The following is an 11,594-nucleotide window of genomic DNA, read 5'->3' on the forward strand; positions in this document are numbered from 1 at the left end:
AAATGTAGCTGTCCCCTGAAATCTTTTTCCAATGCTTTCTCTGCAGTGTAGGTACTAGGTTCCTCAAAGCAATGCCATCTGGCCTGAAAAGCCTAAAGAGTTGGACTGTATGGTGATGGGTTAGTATCCACACCCATGAAATTATAATCCTGTTAAGAAAAAGGAAAGGAAAGGAAAGGAAAGGAAAGGAAAGGAAAGGAAAGGAAAGGAAAGGAAAGGAAAGGAAAGGAAAGAAAGAAAGAAAGAAAGAAAGAAAGAAAGAAAGAAAGAAAGAAAGAAAGAAAGAAAGAAAGAAAGTGTAGCTGCTATATCCCGCATTCGATTGCAAATTTCTTTCAGCCAGGGACTATTTTGTTTCTTTTCAATCTTGTTCATCTCCTGCCTCCCTCTTACCAGAGTGTACACAGTGCCCTGCTAATAAATAAATACGTAAATAAAATTGTTGGATTAATTCATTTGTGACCTTGAACGCAACTTCGAAGTGTGGAAAAAGAAATTCTGCAACTTGTGAAGGTCTCGGTGTCCGTACATGTAAAAGAGCTCAGCTGAAGGGTAGAATATCTTCTAACTCGAAATCTTCTCATTTGTGCCTCTCACTCACTCAGCCCCGTAAGGCAGGTCTGAAGCTTCCCTTAACATATTCTTCTAATCTCTGTACTACAAGATTCCCCAGAGCACCAATTCTTCTGGGTTTGGCGCATAGGGCAAAGAGAAAGTGGGTGCAGTGTGGACGAAGGTGACAGAGAGCTTTCTTCCTGAGTGCTCCTTTAGATGCTCGGAAACGGTCTTGGGGATATTCAAGCCAAGGCAGTAGTGGATGTAAATGTCTTTTAGGGCTATCGATCTTTTCAGGCCCTTCAATGTGCAGAGAAGGGGGAAATGTTTAACAAAGACACTTTCCTCACTTTCCTCATCACTTTTGCCCATCTCAGTCTTCTCCGTAATACAAATTTCAGAAGTCCCATTAGGGCCCGAGGTAATTTAACTGGTTTCTGCGCAAATGAGTACCTCCAGGCAGGCCTAATGCATCACGCAACGCGCTCTCCAGGGTCCCAGAGCCAGTGGGAGATTTGGGGACAGTGTGAACCCTCTGCTGGGGACCCCAAGGAACTAGGCAGCGAGGTCACCAGTCCCACCTGAGACGTACTCGGGTTGGAGCCCTTAGCAGATTTCTTTCGCTTCAGAAGCCTAATAGTGACTTTTGTTACCTTTCAGAGACAACACTTAAGCGGTTTCCCCTGTGAGTGCCAGAGAGCTCAGATGAAAAAGAGAAAGGAAGGAGCAGTGACTAAGGATTCGCTTTCTGCCCCCCTCCTCGCTTCCCCTCTGGTTTCAGAGGCTATAAACCCCTTTCCTACTTGGCCTCCTGACACCACCTTTTCCCTCTTCCCCTTCCCCCCCCCCCCCCACCCTTTCTTTCTAAGTCCTGGAAGAAAGGTCCTTTAATATGAACACTTACCCCACCAGCATCAGGAGATCCCTTTTACTGACTTATCAGGGTTAGAGAAAGAAACTACTGAGACTTAAAGAGGAAAAATCCTTGAAAGCAGAATGTAAGCCACAGCTGGATCCCCACAACTTTACATTAGGCCCTTTATGTTTCTTTCTTCTCTCTTGAATAGGCATTAATATTATTTTTTCTTTACAAAGCCCATGCTACTACCCTTTTCTCTCTCCCTGTTTTGTCATTTAAACAAACCCATTCATTTTAGATACCAGCATGTAGCTGATATTTTCTCCTTATTCACTTAAATGTACAAATGTAAAGTGGGATAGTGAAAAGGGTGCTGAATTTAGTGCCTGGATTCAAGTTCTGGTTCTGGCACCCATCTGATACAAAGTCTGGACGCCCTTAGCCAAGTCACTTAATTTCCTTGAGTAAAATGAGAGGGTTTGATTATGTTATCAACTCTATTTGTGATCCCACTTTTCTCTCATATTCAACACTAAATAGGCACAGTATTATTAACCTCTACTTTTCTACCAACATTATCAGGTTAGAAGGCACTTTAGAGAACATCTAATTCAATATCACTTTTTTATAGATGTTCATTTTATGGACCCAGCAAGGTTGAGAGATTTGTCATAAACATGTGACCCATTGTCTCCTCCTGTCACACATCTGAACAAATGATGTAGAGTACAGTGAGATTGATAAAAATAAGCCATGAAACTCCAGAGACTTGGGTCCTAATACTAGTCTTGTACTCAAGATTGTACTAATGAATATTTTAACAACAGTCTCTCAAAAAATGTCAAACACTTTTAAGTTTAAAGTGCATTATTAACATTTTCTTAAGTCTAGACAATCAACAAAACAATAATGCCTCAACTGAGCTATGATTTCTGATTTCCGAGGTATACATCTTCACACTGAAAATTTAACAATTGGTTCTTTTCCAATATGATTCTAGTTGACACCAGCCCACCTCCTACCTGTACCTGTTAGCCTCAGTTTCCTCATCCATAAAATGATTGAATTAAATAATCTACAGATTATTAAATTTTATGATTATCTAGATACAGGAACACCCTGCATTTCAGAACTATCAAAGGATAATTTCAAAACAGAGATAAATAAGGTAATATAAGATCTCACATATGGTTAGTAAACTTTTTCTTGCTACAAAATATACCAAATATATTCATTCAAAAATTGCTAATGCCATTTCTAATTTAAGTCAAAAGCAAATTAGATGATTGGGATGTTTGAAATACTGAAAACATCTTTTAATTCTTTTTCAATCTATACAAAGTTAGATAAATACAGAAGTATTCATGATACATTGTATTACTTATTGCCTGCAAACTCCTGCTGTTACACAAAGAAGGAGAAGTTTGATGTATTGATGATGGCTCCCCTCCTCAGGATCTGGAATTCTCTTAAACTTGCCAAGATGAATATACAGAATGAGCTAAGACACAAGACCATGAAATAGTCTAAGCTGTAGGTGTGTTTTGCAATCCTTGAAGTCCACTAAAGATAGCTGTATACCAAATGAGAGTGCTAAGAACCTGGGTTGACATTTAGTACATATCACACAACATGGCAAATTAACTACATAACAGGAAACTCACATGTAAATTATAAATCTGAAAGTACACCATATTTTAACAAGGGCACTGAATAATTGGCACAGTGATAAATGACTTCTGGTCACAATTTGAGGTACATATTTTTGTTTTATGCACAAGATACAATTCAATGGATGTGAAGAAATAATGTTGAATTCAAGAAATGAAAGGTATACATCTTAGTCATAAATGACAGCAAAACTCAGCTCTGTGTCAAGCTGGTTAGAAGGAAGATAAATAATAGTATCCTCCCAAAATCCTTGGCATTTTTCCTTTTGGCTTTGCTTTTACAGTCATTTTTTTTAATAGAGGCATGAAATACAATCATTTGTATGTGATCAGAACCCTAACATTAATTCTAGGACAAAATTAACAATGTTAAGTCACTAGTATAGAATCTATTGGCTCTCATCCTTCTTCTTCTTCTTCTTCTTCATCACTGTCTTTCATTGTAATGCCTTGTAGCCCTCCTCCATCAGAAACAGAGGCTGTAGCTTCCTCCACAGTTAAGCGACTGTGAAGAGCCTCATAGGTCTTGCTGTTTAGTGTTCCCTCCAACACACCTTGTAACCGGAAGTCTCTGTATGTTTTCTGGGGGGAAAAAGGGGGATTTCCTTAGACAATTTCAGTGTTTTTCTTTCCTTGTAATATCATAATATATTCTCACCTAAACATTCTATATTTCACTTAATGATTAATTGCTATAAATTCATCAACTTATTTCCCAATGACTCTAAGATATGACCATATTTTCTGGTATGTCCATTCTAACAGACACTTGAATTCACCCCCAACCACCCTTGGCTCCAGTCAATGAGCTATTTGCTTTATCTTGCCAGCATCTAGGACTCCATGGCACTTCTTGAAGTCTCCTCATTTTGTCCCTATATGCATTCTTACCTTTCCCCATTTCCCAATACTCCTTTATGTGTTAAGTGCCACCCCCCCCCCCCAATTAAAATGGAAGCTCTGTGAGGGCAAGGAAGGACTGTCTTGCTTGTTTATATTATTATCCCCACTGTTTAGTTTAGCACGTCTGGAACATAATATTTAATTCCCTTCTTTCTTTCTTTCTTTCTTTCTTTCTTTCTTTCTTTCTTTCTTTCTTTCTTTCTTTCTTTCTTTCTTTCTTTCTTTCTTTCTTTCTTTCTTTCTTTCTTTCTTTCTTTCTTTCTTTCTTTCTTTCTTTCTTTCTTTCTTTCTTTCTTTCTTTCTCTTCCTTCCTCTTTCTTTCTTTCTTTCTTTCTTTCTTTCTTTCTTTCTTTCTTTCTTTCTTTCTTTCTTTCTTTCTTTCTTTCTTTCTTTCTTTCTTTCTTTCTTTCTTTCTTTCTTTCTTTCCTACATGTCTGTCCTGTCTCATCTCTCTCTCTCTCTCTCTCTCTCTCTCTCTCTCTCTCTCTCTCTCTCTCTCTCTATCTATCTATCTATCATCAATCTAATCCATCTATTGGATTGTGTTCTTGTCTATCCTGGTCAGATTAATTCAATTTAAGCAGCATTATTAAAGTTCTGCTATGTGTAGGGTCTTATGTAAGGCATCTTTCTTGGTATGTTTCTGGACCTATAAGGGCAGAAAAATAAAATATATACATATACATATACATGGAGTATATATGTTATTTTGAACACCGTATCTAGAGGGATGCAAAACATTACCACTATATAAAAAAGAAGTTTTGTTTTAGACAAATTCAGGAATTTATAGGATTTTAAAATAAAGGGCAACCATGAGTTTTATATAAGGCTATTCTACAATAACTCCTTTCCTCATTTCAAGTAGAAGTAGAATTTAAATTCTCTGAGGGCAGGTTGTTTTTCATTTTGATTTTTCATCTCATATGCATTATGTCTTGCAATTAGTGCATACTTAAAAAGTACTCTGGATTTGGGTCTGAAATATCTTTTCAAGTTAATCAGCTAATTGTGCAGTAGTGAAGTCACCAATTCAACATTTATTAAGTACCTAATAGTAACAAGATTATGTATTTAAGGTAAGAAGGGACCTTAAAGATCATCTAGTCCGGCCTCCTCATTTTTTATATTATAGATGAGAAAAAAAAGGACCAGAGAAATGAAGTGCCTTGTCCTGAGTCACACACATAGGAAGTGATATATACAAAGCACTAGTCATAAAGATGATATTAATCATATTTACAGAAATTTCTAAACTATAATTTTAATACCTTTTGTTTTTGCATCACCTACATAGACCTCTATGTACTTTTCACCTCTCCCAGGAAGTTATCCCTTATAGCAAATTTTTAAAAAAGAAAACAACTCTGCAAAGCCAATCTATAAATTGAAAAGGTCTAATGTTACATGCAAAGTTCCAAACCTTTTGATTTACCCCCACCTCTGCATCAAAGCAAGGGAAAGAGTCTTCTCAGTTCTTTTCCCTTCCTCTCAGTAGAGATCTTTCCATTTTAATGTTGAAAAATTAATTGCAATTCATGAGGCATGTTAGGTTTGGGTGGGAGAAGGGGGCTAATCCTGATAACTTTAACTTTGCATGAATTTTCAGATTCCTAGAATTACATAATACAATTTCAGGTGACAAGATGTAAATATTTTTGAATATGTTACTGGTTAGGGATAACCTTCTAATTTCTTTTTTTTTTAAATGAGACACTGGAGGTATAGTCACAAGTTTGTCTGCTATATACATTAATTCTTCCTCTTTGTGCTTTTATTCGCATTTATGCTCTTCTGAAATATGACTTTAAAACACACACATTTTTCAGTGTTTTGTGTGTTGTCAAGTAGAACAAATACTGTAGAGCTGGTTTCTATGGTGATTCCTTAAAAAAACGGAGAGTTTATAGGCACTTAAAATGCATGTCACCTACACACCTTCCCTGTTGTTTACATTTCAGTTTAATTTTCCTAATGCTGATTTTCTGAGGTTTAAAACTAGGCCTACTTTCAATCCTAGCATTTGAAGTTGGAGCAAAAAACTTCATTTACATTTCAGAAAACCTTGGAATGAGTAAACAAAGAATGATGAGGAAATTCAACCCAAGGGGACAAAGAAAAATAATGTAGATTTCTTTGACATTTTAAAAATTATCATTGTCAGATCAGAAACCCTAAAAATTGAGTTTCCTGTGTAACAGCTCAGAATACCTACCAACCTACTCCAGTTCAGAAATATGAGTTCTAGCAAATGTTGTTTGGAGTTCTAACCTTTGCGATGTGGTAAGGAAAGTAATATAAGAGGGAAAGAAGGGTTTGAGATACTCCATAACCTAGTATCCATTAAATAACTTTGAGCAATGAATTGGCTCTTAAAAAGTGATTTCATCCATGGGACTGGAAAGCCTGTAGATGGAATTTTATTGGAATTCAGGGAGACTTGGATTCAAATCTTGTCTTCCACACTAATGGAAAATCACTTAACCTCTGAGGTTTTCTTGCATTTGTCTCTAAAATGAGGAAAGCTATATTCAATGACCTTTAACAAGGGAGTGCTAGAGCCACCTTTAAGCAGCTCCTGAGCCCCCAGATCATTTATACCTCAGAAATCAGCAAGTGTTAAAAGCCAGAGCTTGATTTATTGTTTTCTTAATTGTCCAGCTTTAAGAAAGTGATGGATAAAATGTTAATAATGAAGATTAAACTTAAAAGTGTGTCATGTTCATTTCTGTCCCATCATCCTGCCCTCCTTCTCCCCATCCCACACTACATCCCCCCTCCAAAAAAGCTGGTTGCTAAACATTTACCAGCATAGTCCTCCATTAAAGGTCCTATTAAGTTCAAAAATCTTTTATCTATTTTCCTAACTTATGAGAAAGGCCAAGGGAGGTACCCTGCATCTGGGTGGGAAGATGAAGAGTCATGGCAGAGTATTTTTGCCCTTGTCAATTATTCATATGCTTCCTCCCTCATATATGTCTGATATTGGAAGGAACCACTTTCGGTTATAGCCCTATGAGACTGGCAAACAGAAGAGGTGACTTGGAGATGCTACTATGTTATCTTGTACAATGTCATGGCAAAAGTGGCTAGAATTCTGGATTTGAAGCCAGAAAGTGCTGGGCTGAGATATTGCCATTGACACTTATGAGCTACGTGACAGAGGGAAAGTCATTTAACTTCTCAGAAATGGTTTCCTTACCTTCAAGATGGGCCCAACAATACTGGTAGTGTCTACCTGACCAGTGTTCAGTGTGAGGCTCAAATGAGATGATATATAGAATTTGAACATTTTAAGCCATAATATTTGAGGCACTATTATGATGTAAGGGGTTTTGATGTCATGTCTTTCATCCTCCATATATTTTTAAACATAAAACCAATTTTATATAGAAAGCTCAGAATCAGATAACTTCAAAAGCTGAGTTTCTGTTTCTGTTGCTTAAATGAAATGATTTTCATTAAATTTTTAATGAATCTTTCACTAGTCACTTATGTAATATAATAAAATGAATAAGACACTGGTTTTATATGTGTCTTAATTTCAGATAATGCTAATATTTCATTCTCTTTTAGAGGCTATTTCTTGTTCCCCTATGGATTAGCACATTTATACTAACTCAAAAAAGTGAAATCAAGCAGTTAAATTGTATTTAGAAGCTCTAGAATAATTTCGTAAATAATTCAAATGTTCCATCATTCAACTTTCAGATCTTCAAGCTTCAAGGAAAAACAGTTCCCTCAGGGATATGTGTCTGATTAAAAATGAGATTTAGTAATGCATCTTAATTTAGAAACAGTGTTTTTGTTTTATATTTTCATTGTAGCTCTGCTTATTGAATAGAGAGATAAGTTTGTAATGAGGAAGACCTAGATTCAAGCTAAGTTTTGCCTCTGAAACATACTAGCTGGGTGACAAGACACAAGTTACTCCATCTCTCACTGTCCCTATTATCTAATTATAAATGACTGAGGAATCACCAATCTGTACAAATGGAGAGTTTCCTACCCCCAAATGAAATCTCATGTCTGGAAAAAAAAAAAACATTTTTTTTAACTTACCATAAAGTATTAGGTCATGCTTGATTTTTGTCATGTCCTTGACCTATAAACCAATTACAATTTATATTGTTGCCCTGGTGGCTTAATCATTTCTAGTATTTCAATTGTTTTAAAGGGAATAGTTAGGAAGGTAAGTTGAAGAGCTGGTATTCATCCATCCGTTCATTTAAGTATTTCTGAAGAATTCATTCTGATCCTGCAAACATCCTCTGTGGCTGACAGGGAGATCTGTTCATCTTTCACCATTCTAAGTCATAACTGCCTCCCAGAGAGCCCTCTCTTTACTGCTCTGACCTCCTCTGTCCTCTCAATTCTACCTGCATCCTTTTCAAACAACTATACAGGACAGTGGGTACATATCTGCTGCTTTTGATTCTTGTGATGTTGCCTTTAGACTGAACTTTAAGCTCTTGCTCACTTGGATCATCAGCAAATGAAATATTGGAAATAATTTAATAGACAAATATTTCATGGAAATCTTGTTAGGGCCTGCCTTTAAAAATGAGATACAGTAAACTAATCAGTAAGCATGTATCCTGGCAAAAAGGAGAGTCATGTAAAGTTAGAATGACTTAGGTGAGGACTAGAAATATAGGAACATTTGAGTAGATCCGGTCTATTATATCTGAGAAAAATGGCCTTAGGAGCAAAGTATAACAGTATGTCTGGATTTTCTGTCTACTAATAGATTCTGTCTACTAATTCTAATGGGCAAGCAGATGAATGAAAAACATTTATTAAGCATTACTCTATGCCAGGTGTAGTCTAAGTGCTTATTTACTAAATACGTACTATATGGCAGCTACTGTATTCAATGCCAGGGATACAAATATATGCAAGTAAGATAATAGCAGGACTCAAGGAACTTGCATTCTCATGGGGGTAGAAAGCATCGAGAACGATGAAAGGGAGGCAGAGATGGCCATTGGCACCACCGTTTGTAAATGGTCAGAAAGTGACCTGGAGCTTGGTCTGGGCAAGATGGACTGAAAGCATTCCTGGATGATCCGAGGAACTGAGTCCAAGGTTCAAGTGGAAGAGGTGATCAGAGTGCAGAGACCATAGTTGGAAAAATGGCCCAGGAATGAAATAGAGCTATTTGAACCCAGGACCCTCCTCCCTAAGCCTGGCTCTCAAACCACTGAGACACCTAGCTTCCCCTGTTAACATTAGTCTAAACATTGATGAATTGACTGAATATCAATGTTTGACTTCCCTAAATATATATTTGATTGGAGGATCATAGACTTAGATACATAAGGGGGCATGGAAGCCATCTATTCCAACCCTCTCCATTTTTCAGATGAGGGAACTGAAGCCTAACAGGTCAAGTGATATATCACTTCAGATGCAGACAGAGGCATTATATGAACCTATACTCTTTTATTCTCAGTCCTGTGATCTTTTTGTTTAACTCTTAAAAAAAAAAAAGCTTTTACTTTCCATCCTAGAATCAATACTGTGTATTGGCTCCAAGGCAGAAGAGTGGTAAGGGCTAGGCAATGGGAGCCAAGTGACTTGTCCAGGGTAACACAGCTGGGAAGTGTCTGAGATCACATTTGAACCCAGGACCTCCCCTTTCTAGGCCTGACTATCAATCCACTGAGCTACCAAGCTGCCCCCATTTAGAAGGCATTTCTAAAACATTAAAACAGCTTAAACTTTTATTCAAGCAAATGTATTGTTTGTTTGTTTTTCATTAAAAGAAGTTGCACCTGACAGATTTCCAAGTCCTATTAGCAGAAACAAGGAAAGCATAATGGAGAGGTGAAGTCTCAGTGTAGGAGGAAAAAACCACCGATCTAAGATTCTGTGTTTATTAAGAAGATACTAGTTGGTAAAATACACTCCTATTTGTGAATTAAATATGACAAATATTAAAACTGCAATTGTGGTTGTGGAATTATAAAAGCGTAGCTCTAACTCTATCAGTTTCTCTGTTTACACACAATATTGACATTTGCAAGCATGTCTTTGGGTCTCTATGTTGTCATCAAGGAAACTGAATGTTAGAGCTAAGATTTGTGGGATAAAGCACTCTATTATAGTTAGTACAGAGAAACCAAGATGGTGATGAGTGATGTCTAGGCCAGTATCTACTGACATCATCTTTAATACAGCTTTATTTTTTTAAGTTTAGCCAAAATTTGCTCTTAAGTTTCCATCCAGATATAGCTATGGACAAATAGAAAACTAAATTGAAGATCCCTGCACCGTTGCCAAAAACAGAAATGACTTTCTACCAGCTTCAAGCTGGGCTTTTAGCCTTAACCAGGAATTTTAGTTCATGGACTTCAAGACAAGAAGACACAGGCTGGTGGGGAGTACATTACTTAATTATAAGTTCCCCTCATTGCATGAAAAGTTAGTTTTTATAAACCTTTATTTTGAAAAAAAAAATCCTACACATTGAGATAGGCTAGCATAGGAACTTCTTGGGGTTTTTTCTCTGCATAAGACATCGCTCTAATGGCTCCTTATGAGAAGCTCCATAATGCCTTCCTCCTTCCCTCCCCCAAGTCCCAACCTAGGATGGAGACAAGCAACCAGTTAGCATTTGGATAGATGTTAACTGATGAAGAATGGCTCGTTATGAACCAAGGCCATGAATAAAGCAAATTTAAAAGGCATTCTTTGTGACAGAATGACCACAACTTGCATGGCATGTTATATTAAACATTCAAGTCACAAAAGAAAAAGGAGGAAAAACCTCCCCTGACACATTGTTGATATCTATCTTCCAGAAGGGTAAAAGGCCAAGTTCACTCAACTTGGGTCCTGTAGTTAGAACATCCTGAAGTGTTTAGGTATGGCTGTAACTTGAAGAATGAGGTTCTCTGATATTTCTCTATAGCAATATTATTTAGTTCAGACAGGGGAGGATGGAATGGCTCAGGAATTATTAAATTGTGGCAATATAGTATCTTCATTTCAGAGTCAAATAACTGAGGACTTTCTCATGGGTAAACAAAAACATAATCCAGAAGAGGAAATTAGTGATAGAGTATATTAATAAATGTCCAATTGAATTGCTACTTAGTCACATTTCAAGATTTAAGAGAATTAAGTTAACACATAATTACCTATACAATTTATAGAAACATAATTTTTTCCTGTTTAATGTGTGCCAACTAAAAGAAATTTGTGATGAATTAGAAAAAAAGGAAAAATGAGTAGATTATTCTATTTTATGTGAATCAATGAAAATGATCAGTGTTTTTCTCCACTCAACTTTTTAGTATTTACTTATTTATGAGCCTGGAAGTCATGAGTTCAAGTTCTGCCTCTGATACTTTTAGGCTGTGAGACAATGATCATGTCCTTCTTAGTGCTCTCATGCTATTCTCTATAACCATAATTTACTAAGAAGTTGCCCATTTGCATCTGTGGCGGGGCTCTCCACACTGGGATGTCCTTGTACTTATAAAGTCAAAGTTCTACACTTCCCTCCAAAATGCCTAATAAAATATTCTTGTGTCTCTACACTTTTCCATCTTTTGTATCAAACAATGATAGGCCATTATATTCAAAACCGTTTTGTTTAC

At 36.7% G+C, this 11,594-nt stretch overlaps 1 protein-coding gene across 8 annotated transcripts in view; it reads right to left on the minus strand.

Moving 5' to 3' along the window:
- Nucleotides 1–2,708: 2,708 nt before the first annotated feature.
- Nucleotides 2,709–11,594, minus strand: part of CADPS2 (calcium dependent secretion activator 2) — a 758,482-nt gene continuing 749,596 nt past the window's right edge. For all 8 annotated transcript variants that reach the window (XM_056799641.1, XM_007504220.2, XM_056799643.1 and 5 more), the window contains one exon: nucleotides 2,709–3,666. In XM_056799641.1, the coding sequence (XP_056655619.1) occupies nucleotides 3,484–3,666 (183 nt within the window). In that variant the 3' untranslated portion in view covers nucleotides 2,709–3,483. The remainder of the gene's footprint in view (nucleotides 3,667–11,594) is intronic.

This window comes from Monodelphis domestica, chromosome 5 (assembly GCF_027887165.1).
Source record: "Monodelphis domestica isolate mMonDom1 chromosome 5, mMonDom1.pri, whole genome shotgun sequence".
Taxonomy (NCBI): Eukaryota; Metazoa; Chordata; class Mammalia; order Didelphimorphia; family Didelphidae; genus Monodelphis; species Monodelphis domestica.